Source organism: Nicotiana tomentosiformis, chromosome 11, assembly GCF_000390325.3.
Source record: "Nicotiana tomentosiformis chromosome 11, ASM39032v3, whole genome shotgun sequence".
NCBI classification, from domain to species: domain Eukaryota; kingdom Viridiplantae; phylum Streptophyta; class Magnoliopsida; order Solanales; family Solanaceae; genus Nicotiana; species Nicotiana tomentosiformis.
This window is the reverse complement of record NC_090822.1, coordinates 82,419,069-82,441,192: the sequence shown is the minus strand read 5'-3', so window position 1 is coordinate 82,441,192 and position 22,124 is coordinate 82,419,069. Positions and strand designations below refer to the sequence as shown.

Genomic DNA, 22,124 nt, shown 5'->3' with positions numbered 1-22,124 from the left:
CCATTGTCGATGTGTGTGGGTACTGCTTGAGAGTTCGACATGCTGATCCTGGAATCAAAAACGCTTACAAGAACAAATGTAAAGCAGTGTATGTTATGAAAATTAGCACCAGGCAATCACTATTATCCTTAGCCCCACGGTGGGCGCCAAACTGTTTACCCTTAAAATCGGATAACAATTAAATTTGTAAGTGATTTTAAGGATATATGATTTTACTTGGCACAAACTGAGAAATATAAGAATTGAAGTTAGAAATTAGGTGTAAAATGAAGCAAACCAATGTAACACGCAACTTTGGCCCTCGAGCTAGGTCGCCCTCGAACCAACTGAGTATATTATTGAAAAGTAAGAACTGAACAACTGAATAAGAGAGCTTAAGAGAGAAAACTTAATATATTGCTTCTGATTGGCTAATCAACCGGTCTTGACTTGATATATGCCGAGATCTCCGCCACAATCCTCGCCCGGTCACGGATTCCTCGGCTTTCTGTTATTCGACCTAGCAGAGGCTTCTTTCGATCTCGCTAGATCCCTATCCTTCTCAGTCTCGACCTTAGCTGGTCTCGATCTCGATCGATCCCTGAATCACGAGCTAGGCAATATTTATTCATGTAACAATCCAATATAACTTGGGATTGAATTTCGGTCTGCCACCCTGATCTCGATTAACCATACAAAATCGGGTAAACACGTTTTTTACCGTATACAATAAGCATACGCGCCAGATACATATTGTGGGATAGTAAAATGGTTTTACGTAGCCGGTCCATTAGACAATAAAATCGATTTCAAGATCGACTTCAAAACTCAGTTTTTTCTCTTGTTAAATTAATTCAAAAAAAAAAGAGCAAAATTCACTTGATTTATAAATGTGTCATACCTTTTACAATTCAAAAATAAATTTTAGGATAATCATGAAATGAAGATATTTTACTTATCTCATGAACTAAAGTCTTGAAGGAAAAAAGAATTTTTCTTGATTCTGCGTACTAATTAAATATATGCGTTTATTCTTTAGCTTTTGTTAAAATTAATAAAAAAACATTTAATAGTATGATCCAATAAGGAATAATATCTTTTCTTTTTGGTAATCTTTCATAACATAGACATTATTGAACTTTTGGCATGAAAGAAAATAATTGTAAAGAAAAAAAATAAAAAATACCCCATATTCATACTACTCTCCCAGTACTAAAGAGTAAAGACAAAAGTTAATATAACGAAAAAGAAATTAATATGGAATATTCCTTTTCCCTTTTTCAACAATGTGGAATATTCCAGGTAAAAAACAATATGGAATATTCAATATTCTGTCTAGTAAAGGCAGACAAAGTTAGCCACCCCTTATCCATAAATCTTTGTCTGTAGCACCTATCTTCCATTTGGAAACCCTACTACAAATAGTAGTAGTAGTAGATACTAAAACCCTACCGACGGCAGTGACCATTTCCTTCATTTCCACGCAACAATGTCGGACATTCCGCCGGAAGTAATTAACGATATACTTTACCGACTGCCGGTGAAGTCACTGCTAAGATTCAGGTGCGTAAGCAAGTCATTCAAAGCCCTAATTGATAGCCCCAAATTCATCCGAGCACACCTCAAGCAACAGTTACTGAAACACAACTCAGATGTCAAGCTTATTTTCAAGGCTCACAAGCTTTTCTCCCTCGATTTCAGTTCGATCTCTAGTAGCCAACTAGAAGAACTTGACCATCCACTTAAACAGCCCTATGGCCCAACTCAGGTACTCGGCTCTTGCCATGGTTTAATTTTGATATCCAACAACTTGAGTGACAATGGTGTGTGGAATCCATCCACTAAAATGTTCCGGAAACTGCCGGTTTGTCACATTAACCCTCCACAGAATCATGGACCGAGAGAGGTTGCAGGGTTGAGCCAAATTTGTGGTGGTTTTGGGTATGATACTTCTGCTAATGATTATAAGGTCTTTAAAATAGCCCAATTTTGTCACTTCTCTGGTAGTTCCTTAGTTACTGTTACAATGGTTTTTAGTTTGAAGTTGGGTTTGTGGAAGAAGAAGGTTCGGGATTGTCCATACTGGTTGGTTAAGGAAGATAATGGCACGTTTGCTGCAGGTGCATTGCACTGGCTTGCATCTACGGAACCATCAGCAGAGTGGAGCCCTTGGGTTCTTATAAGTCTCAATCTTGGAAGTGAGAGATTTGAGCAGGTGTCATATCCTGAGAATTTGGGCAAGCCATTGCATTTAAATTTGGCAGTCTTGGGAGAATGCCTTTGTTTGATTTCAGGTCACGTCGCTGTTCGTACTAATGCTAAGAATCATGTGTTAGATCATGTCGACATATGGGTGATGAAGAATTACGGAGTGAAGGAGTCTTGGATAAAGTTGTTTTCAGTTGAGCAGTTAGATGGTCGTCAACATTTCAGTTTCTTGAGGCCAATAGCATATTCAGTGACTGGTAAGGAAGTTCTTCTGGAAATGGATAATAGGACGTTCCTATGGTATAGTCTAGAAAAGAAGTCCCTCAAACATGCTAAGATTAATGGTGGATTGGACTCTTTTGAATCATTTGTCAATTTGGGAACCCTTGTCCCCTTATATGGGGGTGGAAATGATGGGGGTGAAAATGAAAAGGATGGGAAGGAAAAGATAGAACCAGAGAAAAAAGATGGAGCCGGAAACATTGAGGAAGAAGATGTCTTGGTGATAGAGGAATTCAAGTTGGAACTTTAAAAGAGAAGTTTATATTAGACTAAAGAGGTAAGTGAAATGCATGTTTTATATTATATTACCCCTTTATTGTTGCTTCTCCTTGACAATAGACACTTAGCATGCAATTTATTTGATCAAGCTCTATAGTGGCAATCAAGTTTTCTACTAGCTGGATGTGGGGAACACGAGTATATCTCTAAATCCTGATTCTCTTTTTCCTTGCTAGATAGGGGAAGACATTTTAAAAACTATTAAAGAATCTTGCTGATATGTTATAGGAGTAGTCGAATTTAATTCTCCGTTTCACTGTCTGGCTTCTAAAGGTTTGGAAGTTAAGATTGTCTTATCTTAGTTGGCAAACTTTTAATCATGCTTTCTCAATTATAAAACCTTGGCGTATTTTTGTCCAAGATAGATTTGAAAATCATCTAACTTGTTCAGTTTCCTTGACCTTAGCAGAAAAATGAGTCAGTCTATGACAGATTGTTTTTGAAAGTTACAACTTGGGATGTGTAAACTATGGGCTACTCATTTGACTCTCTTGTTGTTCTTTTAGTTCTCTATTACTACTTAGTAATTAGTATAACTGTTAATCCATCTATCATATAGTCTTGTGTCCAAGTTGACTTTTCATTCAAATAGATATGTAGTCAAAGTCTTTTTTTCAAAATCATTGAATAGTTTAATAAAATTCTGTATCCTCTAAATGATTGCATCCTTTATTTAATATATCCTTTTCCCATCCGTTGTAAATATTTTGAAATTTGAGCCTGCATATTAACTTTGACAGAAGCCACTTTCACCTTAGAATGTCTGATCCGAAAACAGAGTTTGGATGGAGGGGCTAGCCGTTGGGTATTTTTGAGTATATTTTTCATCAATGCATAGTCTTCCTTCCATTTTATTGCTTACCAGTATATGAAGTTATAAACAGCTAAATATTGCAGAACTGTTTAGGTATGGATTCAATTCCTAGTTTTCAAATTTTCACGAGAAACATTATTTACTATTGTAGAACATTTGATGATATTTATATCTTATCATTATGGGTTAATTCACATTGAAAATTATGGAAGCATTTTTTGAGTGCACTACCTGAACTTGAAGTTATTTCCTGTTTTGACAGTTGAATGTCATTTTGCAAGTCTCTGAAGCGCCAAAATGTGGAGGCCTTCCCGGACTTTCTTTAATTTCAGTCAATAAAGATCCTTATCAATCAAAAAGTACAAGAAAAACGTTATTTAGCAAAGGTGGCCAAATAGTTTTTTTATCTTAAATTATTTGTATTGATTTCTTAACACTGTTCAATCACAAAGATATTGTTCTTGCAGGGAGAATGCTTTTCAGTTTAAGAAGGGAGGAAGAGTAGAGAAGTCCCTTCTGTTTATCTCTGACTCTCCTCTATACATATATATTGTTAGTGCAGTATCTGACATTTTCCTTTTGTTAGCAAAACAATTGTGATTGTGGTTGGAAACTAATCCGTTGATGTAAGTGCTATTCTGCTATCTGACCTAGACGTGTAAAAAAACACCAGATGAAATGTGGTACTATTAACTTTTAAGTTATTTGAATCTTCACCTATGTATTTAGTAGAGCAGTCTTTTGGCTGCTGGAAACTTCTGGATAACATAGGACCAATATTTGCCTGCTGGGTTTTAGCGTTAATATTGGGATTTTCTTTTGGGTTTTGAAGTTGAGGTTTTGGGGGGGGGGGGGGGGGGGAGAGGAAGGGAGGGGGTTTGTGTGAAAGGGTCGTTTACATTTGGAGATTCCCCTAGCTGCCCCAAAAGGGAGTTGGATTGAAAGATAATGCTTATAATTTTGGTGGCAAAACTATATTTAAAACATGTACCACTTATCGATAGGTCAAGGTCCCAGCTTTCTAGCTTTGTCTTGTGTTCTCTAGGATCATAGAGTCTTGACCAAATAAAAGTCTGAATAAAATATATAATTATCCAAATAAGTTTGCTGATGTTTTGGTTAGTTATTATGGGTCACACGGGGTGTTTATAGCAAATTTAGTAAGTTAACCAAATAAGTTATCATGTGCTCAATTGGGACAAATTTTAGCTTGAGCGTCTAAATGAAATATGTTCGCTAAGTCTAAGGGCTGTCGATGTATTCTGTCAAAAAATCAATATTCAGTTTCCTAGAAACTACCGAGGCTATCTCCTATCATTAGGTGTCAGGATGAGAACTCATAAAATTAAGGAACTGAAAATAAAAAAATTTCCAAGTATGGGTGCCTATGATAAAAATATTATGGGGTAATCACAAACGGATTTTTTCGTTCCTATACAATATTTGAAACTTATTTACCAAAATTATCCTAATTTTGTATATTACTCGTCCTAAACAAGGATTACTTACAAATTAAATATACAATCCATCATTAGTGCCTTCAATTAGGGGATTTGGTTACATACTTTTCCTATTTTCTCTCCACTCCTCTTTCAATAAACTCCTTCTAGTTGTGTATTACTTATTTTAAGCCATAATTAGCTTTATTAGCTGAGTAGATATTTTTGGTATCTAACAGTTTTTTGGTGTTAGCGTATTGTTTGGAGATAACTATCTCTTTTCCTTATCAACAAGCTTTTTAGCTTGTCATGACGGTAACTGGAGAGGTTTGAAATGAGTTGGATAAAAATCTTCCTCGAGAATGAGCAGTAAAGAGTTTTTAGTATTCAGGTGTTTGACTCTCCACCATTGACATCTATTAAAAAGTTTTGAAGCTTTGAATTCGAATTTGGATTTTCAAAAACCATTATTTGTTTGAATTGGATGTTGTTGCAAACAATTGGGAATATTGTTTGGAGTTTATATCCCAATCGTAAGTATATAACATACAATATACTTACGAAATTGTAGTAAAGTTGTAGTATAATTGTATGTAAATTGTATTCTGGTGTAGTTATATATTTTTTTATTATTTGAATGTTGTATGAAAGTTGAAAAATACTTGCATAATAGTTGTATGTTATATACTTTCATACAATTTAATAGTTGTATGTTATATACTTTCATACAACATTCAAATAAAATATATATGTATATATATATATATATATATATAACTACACCAGAATATAATTTACATACAATTATGCTATAACTTTACTACAATTTCGTAAGTATAATGTATGTTATATACTTACGATTGAGATATAAACTCCAAACAATATTCCCAATTTTTTGGAACAACACTCAATCCAAACAAATAATGGTTTTTGAAAACCCAAATTCGAATTCAAAGCTTCAAAGTTTTTTAATGGAGGTCAATGGTGAAGAGTCAAACACCTTCAAAATTTATTAATTGACAATTTCAATTTGAACATCAATTGTGCAACATGAAAGGAAATTGCTAAGTTAAAGCGATTGAAATCCATTTAAAATATATACAACATGAAAGAATAAAAAATAGAGGACATCAGAGGAAGAAAAATTGGGGAAAGAACAGAGATTGAGAGACGGAGAGAGAGAGAGCGCAGAAGAGAGAGAGAGAGAGAGAAAGAGAGGGAGAGAGAATAAGGATGAGAAATAATTGATTCCTTATTCAATTACTAATATAAAGGGATACTCATTTAATTCCTAAAGTGTATATAATTGGTAAATTGTATATGTCTGTAATTAAATTGAAACTTGAGTAGGGAGAATAATAAAGTTTTAAATAGTGTATAGGAAGGTAAAAATCCCTAATCAATTTCCATATTATTATTTAAGCATATTCAGTTTGCTCTAAAGTATTTCATTTGTAGTGAGTGTAGACAAACTTTAGAAAAATTAATGTCTGCTCCTCCTTCACGAGTCTAAAGTTGATTTAGAATTGGTTAAACTTATAAACTTTGATTATTCTTTAAATATGAATTCAAGGGGCCATGTGTGTACTTGCCCCGACCTTGTGGCTATGTAGAGGAAATTGGAAAATAATTATTATTTGACTCTTGCTATTAGAGTTTAACAAAAAGTTATTAGCCCTTATTTGACACTATATTTTTTTTGGACAAAAGCACCCCTCAGCTAAAATACAAAAAACTCCAGGAACGATTACTAAACTTTGAACATCTATAAGTTCAAACTCTAGAAATTGCTCTTAGATTTTGAATTTTTAAGAATGAAACTCCAGGAACTTACTAGAGTTTGAATATTATCACTTCAAACCGAACGAATTATTCTTGTAATTGAAAAATTCCCTATAGGCGATTTGTTCTTAGAGTTAAAAAATTCCCTATAGGTGTAACTCTAGTACATCATACTAAATTTGAGAACTATTAAATGTAAAACTCCAGCATAATTTGCTGGAGTTCAACAACTTCTCAAAGAAACTGAAATTACTCTCAGAGAACTAAAAAGGATATTATAAAATTTTATTTATTGGGAATGAATAGAGTAATAAATTGAAACCAAATGCTATTTCAATTGTATAACAAGGAAATACTAATTTATGTCGCAATTAAACCAAACAAAACCAGCTGTTCGTTGTCTTCAATGTGTAGTGTGTTCTTCATTGCAGCCGAACAATAGAGAAAGAAACGAAGCTATGGTTTTGCAGTAAATAGAACGAAAAATTAACGTAATAAATACATGGTTGGTCAATCTATCGGGGGCATCTATGGACTCGAGGGCGGGCGGCATCGTTGATTGGAGTTTCAAGCTTTGCTTCCAAACAGATTCTAATGTTCCCGAATTCTTGAAATTACTCTCATCCGAAATCCAGGGATTATTATTGAGTTTTGAACTTATAAATTGTATACGGTCGAAATAGATTTCGGCTTCCGTACGTTTAATCGAGTTCGAATGGTAAGCGATCGAAGTGAGAGCTCGATACGAGTTTCGAGGATAGTACAAACAAGCCTCGAGCTCCAAGACCGATCGAGGAATCGGCTCGGTATCATTATTAAGCCCATGACCAAATCGAACCGCAAGGCAACGAGAAAGTTGTCGGTGATGTATAGACCGATTGGCACTCACCCCGAATATCGAACTCGAACTCAAGGCCGAGGGTTCGACCCAATACCGAGCTCGAGCCGGTATCGAGCTCGGAGACAGGAGCCGTTGCAACCGCACTAGGGGAAAGAATCTTGACAGGAATCGAGGAAGAGACAATTTATCATGAATTTTCTACTATATATTTTTTATTATAAATAAAGTAAGATCCCTCTACTATAAACGGGGAATCATTGTAAGCACAGAGGAGGGGGACGGACAGTAACAAAATATTTTCTTCTCATATTGAAAGATATCCCCTTGTGTTTATTTCCCTTTATCTTATTCGTTCTTCTTATCACTATTCTCATTCTCATAGTCAAGAATACACGCATTTTTATTTCTCTATACGATTTGTATCAAATTATATCACATATCCTTAGAACCATACACAAATTTAACTCTATCCAATTTTTCGGGTAAACAGTTTGGCGCCCACCGTGGGGCTAAGGATAACAATAGTTGTTTGATACAAATCCACAATACGCACCAGTTTACAACTCCGAATCAGCAATGGCAAACCCTCGATTGATGGCTTTACCTATCGACCACGAAGCCGACCTTCAAGATAAAACCAACAACTTGACACCCAGGGTCGGAAGACGAATTAACGATGTCACCGAAGCTCGAGTCGAAGTACCGCTAGATGTCAATTCATAAGTGGCTCTTGAGACGAACCAATGTTCCGAACCGAAAAAAAGCATCCAGGGCGGTACTCGATCTGTAGCTCGAGACACCCATAACGTGGAGAAGATCGGAGTCAGCTTACGAATGATCTTCGAGATGTTACAAGCCCAACAAATAGCGATAGCTCAGTTGCAGAGCCAAACTCAGGTACAAAGAAGGTCGGATCCCAATCCGCTTCGAGAAATCACCCACAGAATGGAACCAGCCATAGTGAAGTCAAATAAGCAAGAATCGGGGACTACTCCCGAAATTACTAAATTGCTCGAGGAACTCACAAAACGAGTTAAAGCCAACGATAAAAAAGTATAAACATATAATTCCAGGGCCGATCAAATTCCAGGAGCTCCACCAATGATAAAAGGGCTAGATTCGAAAAAAATTAATTAAAAGCCTTTTCCCTCGAGTGCAGCCCCAAAACCAATCCCCAAAAAATTTCGTATGCCCGAAATACCCAAATATAACGGAACGACTGACCCTAACGAGCACGTCACTTCTTACACGTGTGCCATCAAGGGCAATGATTTGGAAGATGATGAGATCGAATCTGTATTATTGAAATTTTTTGGTGAAACCCTATCAAAGGGGGCAATGGTATGGTATCATAATTTACCATCTACCTCTATTGATTCTTTTGCTATGCTTGAAGATTGCTTCTTAAAAGCACATGCCGGAGCCATAAAGCTCAAAACCAGAAAGTCGGACATGTCCAAGGTAATACAAAAGGATAACGAGATGGTAAGGGAGTTCGTATCTCGTTTTCAAATGGAACGAATGGATCTGCCACCAGTCACAGACGATTGGGCTATTTAAGCTTTCACACAAGGTCTAAACGAGCGGAGCTCGATGGCTTCAAGGCAGCTGAAGCAAAATCTGATCGAGTACCCAGCTATTACTTGGGACGATGTGCACAATCGATATCAATCCAAAATAAGAGTCGAAGATGACCAGTTGATTTCTAGGTCCGTTACGAAAAGAACTACCAAGCAAAAGTTGACCAGAGATCGATACCAGCCATATAGCGGAAACGATACTACTGATGAGTATCCGAGGCCTCTTTAAAATCAACCTCGTATACTGGGGGGCTTTATCATTGAATGCATCTGTGATGATTATCAAGTTCGGGACAAAGGAAGTTACTTCGTTATTTCATGACAAACAGTGTCTCAACAGAAAACGTTGTAAGAGCCAAATGGTCAAAACGAACTATGTTTATATAGTTGGCCCGAGCCCCGACGCAAAACATGAACACATGTATAATGACTTGCAAAGAAAGCCCTTTTCTTTACCAATATTCTATGTTCAAGATTTATTACGCAAACATGATCGAGGTCGAGCAAGAGCTCACTCGACCATTACGCATACGGGCTACATTATTTCGAGTTCGAATCATTCACTCAACTACTAAGCCTACTGTCTACTTTGACTGTTATGCCTACAGGCTACATTGCATCGAGTTCGAATCATTCACTTGACTTCTAAGCCTACAGGCTACTTTTATTTCAAGTTCGAGCAAGCACTCACTCGACTACTAAGCCTACGAGCTACTATGACTATTACGCCTACGGGCTACATTGCATCGAGTTCGAATCATTCACTCAACTGCTAAGCCTACGGGCTACTTTTATTTCGAGTTCGAGCAAGCACTCACTCGACCATTAAGCCTATGGCTACTTTGACCATTACGCCTACGGGCTATATTATTTCGAGTTCGAGCAAGCACTCACTCGACTACTAAGCCTACAGTCTACTTTGACTATTATGCCTACGGGCTACATTGCATCGAGTTCGAATCATTCACTTGACTACTAAGCCTACGGGCTACTTTGACTATTACGCCTACGAGCTACATTGCATCGAGTTCAAATCATTCACTCGACTACTAAGCTTATGGGCTACTTTGACTATTATGCCTACGGGCTACATTGCATCGAGTTCGAATCATTCACTCGACTGCTAAGCCTACGGGCTATTTTTATTTCGAGTTCGAGCAAGCACTCACTCGACCATTAAGCCTGTGGGCTACTTTGACCATTACGCCTACGGGCTACATTACTTCGAGAAAAACTACTCATTTCTTTGAATTCAAACGAACACTTGACTATTTAAGCTGAAGGATGTTCGAGCCCGATAAAGCAAATGAGACTACCCACAAGGCCCGAAGGCAACAGAGATTAAAGTTCAAACTATCTATTTAGTTTGAAAGGCTATTTTACTTCAAAAGGAAGAAAGATTTATATTTATAATATTTTTGTACAGAGGCGGATACTCTGCCAAAAAGGAAGTTCTTTATACAAAAAATCGAAAGTGGTATCAAAAGAACGCAGCAAACGACCTAAGTCCCTAAATGACTCAATCTTCATCGGAGGTCGTATTATCGACATCATCATCATCTTCAGACTCTCTCGAGTCATCGGAGTCCTCCTCAGAAAAGGCAAACCTCCGAGCTTTGTTCTCCTTCGCCCTGGCGACTTCAATCTCAGCCCCAATATCAAAGCCCTGAGCTCTGACCTCCTCGAGAGCCTCTCTCCGAGCTTGCCATTTTGCATGTTCGACCATGCTCTCAGCTTTGGCTTGGTTAACCTCGACATCAATCCTGAACTGAGCCACTTTGGCATCAGCTCTTTTATTGGCCTCAATCACCTCAGATCTGGCCACTTCAAGTTCTTTAGCCAAATCTGCTTTATCTGAAGTGGCCAAATCCAACTGATGGTGAAGCTCTTTCATCTTTTCGATCAACCCCGAAGCATTTTCTTTTGCAGATCGAAGTTGGGCATCAGACAACTCCAACTGAGCTTTGATGGCTTCCTTTTTTGAGGCAAGGATATCCATACACTTTTTAAATTCTTCTGCATCGGCGAGTAGTGCATCTACCTGTGAGTTAAGCCGTCCAATCTGCTCGATCCTCTGTCGGACCTACAGAATCGGATCATTAGTGGTTATCTCTTTTTCATATTTACTATCACGGAACATTCAAAATACCTGCTCAGTCATCTCCTCATGCTCTTCCTGAGCCGCTGTCAAATATGCTCGACGTTTTTCACTAAGGAGCTTGTACGAGTCACTCTTCTCGGTGAGGCTCCAAACCTTGGCATCATGCTCCTCCCGGATTCGAAGAAAGGCCTCGTGATGCAACACCGAAGCCTACAAACAAAAGAAGAAACATTAGAATTACCTACAACTCTATGTGCAAAAGAAGCAACAAAAATGCCATCAGAGTTACCCGATTCAAAGCATATTGGGCCTCGTTGAAGAGACAGGTAGGCCCCACCGCATTCATCACTGATTGATCTTCTTCAGTCACCAGGGACCGTAGATAGCTGGCAATCCCCAGAAAGGAAGAAAAAATTTGGGTATCCGCAGGTACGGAGAGCACTATCTTCCGCCTTCGGTCGGGATCGATGCTCGGAGCCGAAAATCGGTCCACCAGTTTATGAATCGATGAGGGCTCGGTAGAACCCGACCACGATGCTTTTTTGGGTACCGGCATTCTACCAAAACTGGTAACCTCCTCTGAGGCACCTGACTCGAGCCCCTCCATAAAACTATGGATATTGGTCAACTCCTAAATACCCTCATAGGACCGATCCTCTAATATCACGGCCTCTCGAATCATGGCATCCGAAATCTGAAGGGATCCACCAAGGTCAACTATCCCAAACTCATCCCTTGAAATATCTTCTACTGCCTGAGAAGATCTACCCTCGGTGTCCCTTTCGATCATCTTAGTTCAAGAAGGGATAATCTCGGCTTCTTCGTGTTCTGGGATTATGGCCAAGGTTCCCTGATTTGCTTCCACCAAATTGGAATACTGTTGTATCACAACATTAGCCCATACGCATGCTAAATTCTCCTCTCCTTCTTCGGGCTCGTCCCTTAAATGGCGGGCCACTTCCAAAGTCATAACACCAGAGCCCCCCTTCGGCTTTCGAGATCTCTTAGCCGGTTTCTTCTTCTCCGAGCTCGGGGAGCCCGATATGTCTTTTCTCTTCCTTTCTTTTACCTGCTTTAGGACAGGAACTTCTTCGCCACCAGATGGGGTCTTATGACTACATCTTTCCCTAGTCCTACAAAAAGGAAGAGGGAGATTTACCATACAAACCGATGAAGAGACAAATCGACAAAAGATTTACCATGACTACGGGCCTCCCATCGACCCAAGCACGCTCGGAGTGCGGTCTCTGCAACACAAGGCTTTCGACACATTGTCTAAGATCCAGGATCGGTTCATTCGAGCTATGGTTGTGATAAGGAAAGGAAAATGGGTCAACAAAATAAAAGGCAATCACAAAATCAAAACGGGCAAAGAGAAACGTTCACTCATGGCTCATATTCCATTTCTCGGGAAATGGCAAGTCATCGATAGGGATCAGGTCCGAGGTTTTGATTCGAACAAAATGGCCCATCCAACCCCGATCCCGGGTCTCGTCTATGCTCGAGAATGGCGCTTTCGTTTCTCGGCGAGCAAGCTTGATCAACCCTCCTCGATAAAGTAGGGGACTGTAAAGGCGCATAAGATGATCGAGGGTGAAGACACGCCCTCAACCTTGCTCGAGAAAAATTGAAGAAGAATCACTATCCTCCAAAAGGAAGGGTGAATTTGGCTGAGGGTCACATTGTACCTCTTACAAAAGGCAACGATGACAAGGTCTAAAGGTCCCAACGTGAAAGGATAAGTGGAAACACTTAAGAACCCTTCGACATGGGTAGTAATTTATTCATCAAGAAATGGGATTACTACGAGTTTATTATCCCAGTTGCATTCTTGTGTGACTTTATCGAGAACGTTTTCGATAATTGAACATTGATACCTAGACATCGGCTCACACCGACCCGGTATCGGAGAAGGCTTTTCAATTTTAAAATCACCTACACTCAAACACTCTACCAGAACGAATTCCTCAGGGCGGGGCTCTTCCACATCCTCGCCACCAGCAGATCGAGATGAAGAAGCGATCTTTTTTTGCGGAACAGTTTTAGACATTTTTGCCATTTAAAATTCTGTGAACAAAGAACTGAAGTATTTGGTGTTTTAAGAAAGAGTTTACAGTAAAACTCACAGATTTACAGGCAGAAAACTCAGAAGAGACAAAAAGGAACTTAGAAAAATTGGAAGATTGAAGACGTAAAGTATGAATGATGGAAGGAAAGGCTATTTCTAGATTGAAGCAATGACGGTTCAATATCAAAGGTGGCCGACCACCGTCTGACACATTAAATGCCCTGGTAAAACCGAATCGATGGGATAGCTATCACATACGTCATGGTCGAGATCGATATAAACGTCAGTATATATCTGATCGAGCTATTGGGAAATCATATCGTTTCTCGCCACATCATTTTATGAGAAACGAGGGGACTATCTGTATGCGGTCGAAATAAATTTCGGCCTCCGTATGTTTGATCGAGTTTGAATGGTAAGCGATCGAAGTGAGAGCTCGATACGAGTTCCGAGGATAGTACAAACAAGACTCGAGCTCCAGGACCGATCGAGGAATCGGCTCGGTATCATTATCAAGCCCATGACCAAATTGAACCACAAGGCAATGAGAAGGTTTTCTGTGATGCATAGACCGATTGGCTCTACCCCGAATGTCAAACTCGAACTCAAGGCCGAGGGCTTGACCCAATATCGAGCTCGAACCAGTATCGAGCTCGGAGACATGAGTCGTTGCAACTGCACTAGGGGAGAGAATCTTGGCAGGAATCGAGGAAGAGACAATTCATTATGGATTCTCCACTATATATTTTTTTTTTTATTATAAATAAAGTAAAATCTCTCTATTATAAAGGGGGGATCATTGTAAGCACAGAGGAGGGGGACGGACGGTAACAAAATATTTTCTTCTCATATTGAAAGATATCCTCTTGTGTTTATTTACCTTTATCTTATTCGTTCTTCTTATCACTATTCTCATTCTCATAGTCAAGAATACACGCATTTCTATTTCTCTATACGATTTGTATCAAATTATATCACATATCCTTAGAACCATACACAAATTTAACTCTATCCAATTTTTCGAGTAAACATAAATGTTTGAACTTCATGAATAGTTCAGAGGGGTTTAAACTTATAAAATTTGGATCTCCATAAATTGTTGCTGGGTTTTGAACTTATAAAAGTTTTTAAATCTAGCTTAATGTTCTACTTGTCAAAGTTTCAACCTCCAATACCGATTGTTTTTTTTGTTTTATGTTTTAGTTGGGGCAAAAATAGAGATGGATTTAGAATTTAAATTATATGGATTCCCTTTAATATTTTTAGCATTATATCTATGTAGTATTTATAAAGTTATGAGTTTATATATACTATTATTATAATTTTAATAGATGTTTAACACCAATTTATATCTCACCTTTAACGTATCGCGTTCAGATACATTCAATACTAATATGCTGCATCCGCCCTGGATATAGACATCAATTTACTCTAATTTAAATGCAACAATAGCTATCTCGCTAATACATTTATAAAGCTGACTGACCAAAAATAAGTAAGTGCATCCCATTTGTTCCAAACAAATAAAAAGAAGGCGCGAGTTACAAATAACAATATATTTGGAAGCGGCAATAGTTTTGTAAAAATTGCAGGGCTCTTGTAATGACTCGGCCGGCCGTTTTGAGTATTGTAGCCTCGATCCCTTATATATTGCCTCCTCTATGTTGTATTATGGTTATGTGACTTACCGAGATGTTGAATTTTTAGTTGCGAGTGAGTTTCGGAGAGAAATGGGACACTTAGTCCCTAAGTTAGAGGCTTAAGTTGAAAGAGTTGGCCGTAGTTTGACTTTTCTATAGATGATTCTGGAATGTAGTTTTAACAGTTTCAATAGCTCTGTATGATGATTTTGGACTTAGGGAGCGTGCCCGGATGTTGATTTGAAGGTTCGTAAGTCGCTTCGGCTTGAATTGGCGAAAGTTAGAAAGTTGAAGGTTTGGAAGGTTGGAAAGTTTGACTGAGAGTTGACTTTATTGATATCGGGGTTGGATTCCAATTTCGGAAGTTGTAATAGGTCTGTCATGTCATTTATGAATTATGTGCAAAATTTGAAATCAATCGAAATTATTTTGGTATAAATCAGCATTAGTTTTGGAATTCGGAAGTTCATAGTTTCAATAGGCTTGAATTGGGTTGCGATTCATAGAATTGATGTTGTTTGATGTAATTTTTAGCCTCGAGTAGGTCCGTTATGTATTTTAGAACTTGTTGTTATATTTGGACGGGGTCTCGGGAGGCCTGGACGTGATTCAGATTGAATCTGGAATAATTTTGGACCTTATGCATTGTTGAAGTTTTGTTGTGACTGGTGCAATCGCACCTGCGTATTTTGGGTCGCATGTGCGTTGCCACAGGAGCGGCCCTCGAACCGCAGAAGCAAATATTGTCATGACCAACTGGGACCGCAGATGCGGTCCATGTTCCGCAGAAGTGGACTCACCGATGCATAAAATGCATCGCAGAAGCGGATATGGCCAGGGAGGTCTGGGATTGCAGAAGCGGATAGCATCAGCAGAAGCACATGCGCATAAGCGCATATTGTCCACAGAAGCGGAAATTTGTGACTTAAGTTGGAGCTGCACTCGAGATGGTTTTTCCGCAGGTGCGGCGTCGCAGATGCGACTGAGTGACCGCAGATACGGAATCACTAGGCAGAAAAGGGCTAAGTTTGAGGGTTTGATTTCATTATTCATTTTTGGACCTAGAGATCTCGGTTTGTGGCGATATTTCGAGAGATTTTCAAGAAATTCATCAAGGTAAGAGTTTCTAACTCGGTTGTGGTTATATTACACGAATCTATTGTTATTTTCATATTTAGTTAGTGATTTGAGTTAAAAATTTGGGGAAAAATTATGAAAACTTCATAGACTAAATTTTGGCAATTTGAAAGGTGATTTGAGATCGGATTTGGGTAATTCTTGTATGATTGGACTCGTTATCGAATGGGTGTTCTAATTTTATAATTTTGGTCGAGTTCTGCGACGCGAGCCTGGGGTTGACTTTTGATCTATTTAAAGATCGTAATTTTATTGTTCGGAATAGTTTCCTAAAGTTTATATTTATGGTATGAAGTTGTTTTGGCTAGATTCGAGTCGTTCGGAGTTGGATAATCGAGGGAAAGGCTTACTAGTGGATTGAGTTAGCGTCTTTTGAGGTAAGTGTCTTGCCTAACTTTGTGGGGGGGGGGGGAATTACCCCTTAGGATTGGTGTTGGTTTGTGTTAATTGTCATATGTGAAATCCATGTACGCAAGGTGACGAGTGTGTACACAGGCTAAATGTGAAAATTTATCGGTTTTAGCTATGTAGATTCCTTTCATGCCTTAATTGAGTTACCTTACCATGTTATAATCATCATCATTAGTCTATCTTCACATGCTCTACTTTTCTTAGCTCTTACTTGTTAATTTCCCGTACATGTTTAGTTGAAGTATTGTTTCCTCTATTCCTTATTCATTACTTAAATGTTGAGTTCTTTACTTGAAGTTATTCCTTTTGGAATATCTTGTTGTTGAAATTGGTATTGAGTTATAAAGGTCGTGATTTACATTGAGACAAAGTTGTAAAGTTGTGAAATACTATTCTTGTTGAGCTTTTTACTTCCGGTTGTTATTGTGAGACTCTTGTGCATATTGTGGTTGAGCCATGGGCTAATTATTATGAAAACACTATTGTTGTTGGTTTTTTGGCAAGTTGTGATATTGGGCATTTGAGGTGCGATTTGTCATACGTTTTAATATTGATACGCATGCGGTGATATAAAAAATTGGGGTCAAAACGCATGTAGTGAGATAAGGTGCGCTTGATACGCGTATTTCTAGTAGGGGAACTACTTGAAGTCACGTGGTGTGATAAGGTAGACTAAAATGCGGGAAGCTATTTCGGGAAAAATAATTTTCAAAACTAAATGCAAGGCTCCCACGGTGATATAAGTAAAGATTGTGAAATATTTTGTGATTTGAGACTACGAGGTGGTACCTCGGTAGTGATTCTTGTTGATACTTTTCTATTGCTTCACTTGTGTTTTGTTGCTTTGTTCCGTGTCATAGAATTCCTTATTTTCCTTCCATGATACATTATTTGATTTAGTTCAGTGTAGCTAATCTTGGTGTACTTCTTTATTGTCTCATTTCTATTGTTATCATTACTTCACTGTTACATACCTGTCCAGCTTCTTATTTATTCCAGTAGGGACTTGACCTGACCTCGTCACTACTCTACCGAAGTTAGGCTTGGCACTTATTGGGTACCGTTGTGGTGTACTCATACTACGCTTCTGCATATCTTTTTGTGCAGATCCAGGTACCCCGTATCAGTCCATGCACCACTGAGACGAGCCCAGTTCGGAGACTTCAAGGTATAGCTTCTGGCGTCCGCATGCCTCAGAGTCACCCTCTATCTAGTCTATTTTCTTTCTTATCCTTTTATATACACTGATGTATAGGGATGTTCAGTACCATCTTATAGAGCTTATGACTTGTATTCGCCGAATTTTGGGAAGTTCTATTTCTATTGAGTTGCAGAGTTTCTTTATATGATAGTGGTTGAGTTATTTAAAGGTTCTTTATAAATTCTCAGTTAATATTACATATATGTTAGGCTTATCTAGTCTTAGAGACTAGGTGCCATCACGACATCCCTACGGAGAGAAATTGGGAACGTGACAAGTTGATATCAGAGCTCTAGGTTCATAGGTGTTATGAGTCACAAACAGGTTTAGTAGAGTTTTGCGGATCAGTACAAAGATGTTTGTAATTATCTTCGGAAGTCTATAGAACTGTTAGGAAAAGCTTCACTTCTTTGATTCCTTATCGTGCAAATTTATTGACTTCGAAATTCTAAATCTCTTTCTTTCTATTATCTCATAGATGGTGAAGACACGCGCAACTGGATAAGTTGATCAGACACGCGCTTCAGAAGTGCCATCGTATCCTCCGTACTATGGGTATTATAGAGTCGAGTGGGGTTGCTTTCACTACGTTCCATCTTAAGGGAGTGTCTTATCAGTGGAGACGAGCGTACAAGTTGGGTAGCCTGACCGAGGCAGCTTCACTCACACGGGCTCAGTTCTTAGAGATGTTTATGAGATAGTTTGTTCCCCAGAGCCTTCGTGATGCATGTAGCGCGGAGTTTGAGCAGTTGCGCTAGGATGCTATGACCGTATCAAAGTATGCTATCAGGTTCAGCGAGTTGTCCAGACATGCACCAACCTTAGTCTCCACAGTCAGAGAGCGAGTCCGTCGATTTATCGAGAGGCTCAATCATGGTATTAGATTCAGCATGGCTCGAGAGTTGGAGACTGATACCCCATACCAGAAGGTTGTGGATATCGCTTGTAGATTGGAGGGTATGTGGGGTCGGGAGAGAGATGAGAGAGAGGACAAGAGGCCTAGGCATTTTGACACATATAGTGGTGCCCGTGCCCCAATTGCAGCCTGTCATGGTAGAGTCTATGTGAGCCGTCCTGTTCATTCAGCACTTCCAGCTTCCAGCGATATTCCAGCCATTCCTAGGTCTCAGATTGCCCATTATGCACCGCCAATTTCTAGTGCACCTCTTGTACAGGGTACTTTCAGTGGTCAGTCCAGCCGACCAGGATCGATCCAGTCTCAGCCGAGACCTTATTTTGAGTGTGGTGACACTCGTCATATAGTGAGGGATTGCCCCAAACTCAGGAGGGGTGAACCTCCACGTATTCCACAGCGTCCTCGGGCTTCTCAGGCCGTTGTTACCACACCAGTTGCCACTCCACCTTCACATCCAGCTAGAGGTGGAGGTCGGGCGGGGTAGGGATCGTCCTAGGGGGAGACCATGCCAGATATTATGCTCTTCCGACTAGTACGGAGGCGGTTGCATTCGACTTAGTTATCACATGGATTGTTCTGGTTTGTCATAGAGATGCATCAGTCTTATTTGATCCATGCTCCACTTATTCTTATGTATCATCTTACTTTTCTCCATATTTGGGTATATCTCGTGATTCCTTGAGTTCTCCTGTTTATGTATCCACGCCAGTGGGAGATTCCATTATTATTGACTGTGGGTATCGGTCGTGTTTAGTCGTTCTTGGTGGTTTTGCGACCAGAGCTGACCTATTATTGCTCAGTATGGTAGATTTTGATGTTATTTTGGGCATGGATAGGTTGTCACCCTATCATCTATTCTTGATTGTCACGCCAAGATGGTGACGTTGTCTATGCCGAGTTTTCCACGGTTGGAGTGGGCGGGGTGGGGTACTTTGAACTATGTTCCTAGCTGGGAGGTATCCTTCCTTAAGGCACAACGGATGGTTGGGATGAGGTGTAAGGCATATCTAGCCTTTGTGAGAGATGTCAGTGTAGATACTCCTACCGTTGAGTCAGTTCCGGTAGTGAGAGACTATCCATATATATTTCCAGCGGATGTTCAGGGCATACCATCCGATGGGGATATCAATTTTGGTATTGATTTTGTAGCATCCTGAAAATTTTTGAAGTACTTAAGCGCTATTAAGAAAGTTGATATGTGCTAATTATATTATTTTGTATGCAGACGAGGATTATTAATATGATGGACATCAATTAGATATGATAATAAGTGTACGAGGCATATTATAAGTGATGTGGGGTCTAAGGAGAGGCATAAGTCTAAGTCAAGTTGGAAAATTACATGATAGGCTAAAGTTCCAAATGAGTACGCACAAGACCAAACTTTGGACGAGCATATCTACATATACATATACATATATATATATATATATATATATATATATATATATATATATATATATATATATATATATATATATATATATTTAAGGAGTTATATGATGAACAACCTATCAAATGTAATATCTTCGAGTCTAGTTTCTAACGCTTAAAATCGTTCGTCATTTGGACACTCTTACAAGACGTTATGACAAAATTACCAAAAGCTGGCAGAAGGTGACACTGTCGTGCTGCCCCATGCAGCGCGCCTGTGGGGATTTCCAGAACACTTCAAAATTTCATTTCTAGGAAAACATTTCACTGCCTCGTCGTGCCCCGTAGCGCCCCATGCGACGCGACTGTGCAATTTCTGGGTTTTTATAACCCGACCCTATTTTGATAAATAGCCTTTGGGGCTCATTTTGAAGGCAAAAAATTGATTAGTTTAGAGAGAAGTGAGAGTGTTTTAGAGAGAGAAAGTAGATGAAGTGTTTTGTTCATCAAGATCTTGTTCAAGCCTTGAAATCCAACAAGGAAATCTTACAAGATCTTCACTCAAGAGGTAAGATTCAAACCCCTAGTCTTCAATTTTGATTTTGGGGTAAAAGATGAGTGATTGGGAGTATGATTCTTAGGTGTAAGAGTATTAATTATATATGCTTGTACCAATAAGGTTTTTGTGATGATTGTTTAGCTAAAATAAGTAAAGATTAGGTTGAGGAGTGAAGAAAATATTGTAGAAGATCCTTGTAGTCAAATTTGCAAATCTAGTGTTTGATAAAAATGCTAAAATGAGTTGAAACCATGAATATCTTCCTAATTTGTGTTCAATTTTGTTATGTCTCAAAATAGATTGGGATTGCTAGAATTTTTGGAACGTTATAGTAATTTAAGGAAAGATCAAAGTGAGGTATATTGGCTAAACTACTCTTTTAGAATTGAATTCCATGATATTCCCGTAAGTTTCAAGTATGGTTGGCTCAAGTTCCTTATTCTCATGTTTCGAGTTATTCCCTATAAATTTGATTGTCCCGAGTAAGAAAAGTGTCGAGAATTATGTATTTAAAATGTGTTCCTAGTGTTCCTATCTCATTATGTTATCCTTCAGGAATGTGTTGAGATTGCCTCCTTAAATATGTTATGGCGAAGTCTGTGAGTCGAGGAGTCCACCTCGAAGGCCGAACATGTTAAGGAAAGAAAATGTTCTCATTTTGTTGTATAGTCAAATAATTGTGGATCGAAAGGTAGTTCCTATGTGTTATAATTTAAATATGTGTAGCTCATGTTCAGATACCATTATTTTGAAAATGTAACACCTATAATGTTGAGATCAGTGTTGTTGATATATATTACGATGCTTTGTTGAGATATGAATGTAATGTTAGGGTGGTTTGGTGATTCTATGGCATGTGGATAGGCCCAATTAAAAAGGAAACGATGTCGAAATTTCTGAAATATTTGGGAGATTGAGATGTGCGAAAGAAGAGATAAGTTATGTTATGTATTTGGGGGCAGACTCCACTTCTGATCCTAAGTGGGGGAGAATGTAGCACCCCGGAAAATTTTAAAGTACTTAAGTGCTATTAAGAAAGTTGATGTGTGCTAATTATATTATTTTATGTGCAGACTAGGACTATTAATATGATGGATATCAATTGGATATGATAATAAGTGTACGAGGTATATTATAAGTGATGTGGGGTCTAAGGAGAGGCCTAAGTCTAAGTCAAATTGGAAAATTACATGATAGACTAAAGTTCCAAATGAGTACGAGTAAGACCAAACTTTGGACGAGCATATTTATACATATATACGGAGTTATGTGATGAAACACCTATCAAATGTAAGATATTCGAGCCTAGTTTCTAACTCTTCAAACCGTTCGTCATTTGGACACTCCTACAAGAAGTTATGACCAAATTACCAAAAGCTAGCAGAAGGTCACACTACCGCGCCGCCCCATGCGGCGCGCCTGTGGGGATTTCCAGAACACTTCAGAATTTCATTTCTAGGCATATTTTTCACTGCCGCTGCACGCCTTGCGGTGCCCCATGCAGCGCGACTGT

The 22,124-nt window shown here is 38.7% G+C and overlaps 3 protein-coding genes across 4 annotated transcripts; 2 read left to right on the top strand and 1 right to left on the bottom strand.

Annotated features, from left to right (window-relative positions):
- The first annotated feature begins 1,343 nt into the window (after positions 1-1,343).
- LOC104120506 (F-box protein CPR1-like) lies at positions 1,344-4,328 on the top strand. Of its 2 annotated transcripts, XR_004503471.1 has the most exons (3): positions 1,344-2,746; positions 3,825-3,948; positions 4,030-4,328. XR_004503471.1 is itself a non-coding variant. In XM_009632273.2 (2 exons), exon 1 carries the CDS (start codon positions 1,469-1,471, stop codon positions 2,717-2,719), a length of 1,251 nt encoding a protein of 416 aa, XP_009630568.1. In that variant the 5' UTR covers positions 1,344-1,468; the 3' UTR covers positions 2,720-2,746; positions 4,030-4,328. The 2 variants fall into 2 exon arrangements, 1 of the variants encoding a protein (XP_009630568.1); XM_009632273.2 differs by lacking the exon at positions 3,825-3,948.
- Positions 4,329-10,723: 6,395 nt separating this feature from the next.
- LOC138901759 (protein WEAK CHLOROPLAST MOVEMENT UNDER BLUE LIGHT 1-like) lies at positions 10,724-13,355 on the bottom strand. Its single transcript, XM_070189547.1, has 5 exons — positions 13,183-13,355; positions 12,375-12,438; positions 11,354-11,515; positions 11,015-11,287; positions 10,724-10,933 (listed from the first exon to the last, which is right to left on the bottom strand). The coding sequence occupies exons 1-5, from the start codon at positions 13,353-13,355 to the stop codon at positions 10,724-10,726; spliced, it is 882 nt and encodes a 293-aa protein (XP_070045648.1).
- A 5,171-nt stretch (positions 13,356-18,526) lies between these two features.
- LOC138901758 (uncharacterized) lies at positions 18,527-19,162 on the top strand. The gene has a single exon (XM_070189546.1). The coding sequence runs from the start codon at positions 18,527-18,529 to the stop codon at positions 19,160-19,162; it is 636 nt and encodes a 211-aa protein (XP_070045647.1).
- The last annotated feature ends 2,962 nt before the right edge of the window (positions 19,163-22,124 follow it).

Excerpts from the sequence above, each read along its gene's own strand:
- LOC104120506 (XM_009632273.2), top strand. The coding sequence starts at position 1,469 with ATGTCGGACATTCCGCCGGAAGTAATTAACGATATACTTTACCGACTG.
- LOC138901759 (XM_070189547.1), bottom strand. The coding sequence starts at position 13,355 with ATGTCTAAAACTGTTCCGCAAAAAAAGATCGCTTCTTCATCTCGATCT. Across the intron at positions 12,439-13,182 it reads CGGTGTGAGCCGATGTCTAG|GACTAGGGAAAGATGTAGTC; the intron begins GTATCAATGTTC and ends TCCTTTTTGTAG. Across the intron at positions 11,288-11,353 it reads ATGAGGAGATGACTGAGCAG|GTCCGACAGAGGATCGAGCA; the intron begins GTATTTTGAATG and ends CCGATTCTGTAG.
- LOC138901758 (XM_070189546.1), top strand. The coding sequence starts at position 18,527 with ATGACCGTATCAAAGTATGCTATCAGGTTCAGCGAGTTGTCCAGACAT.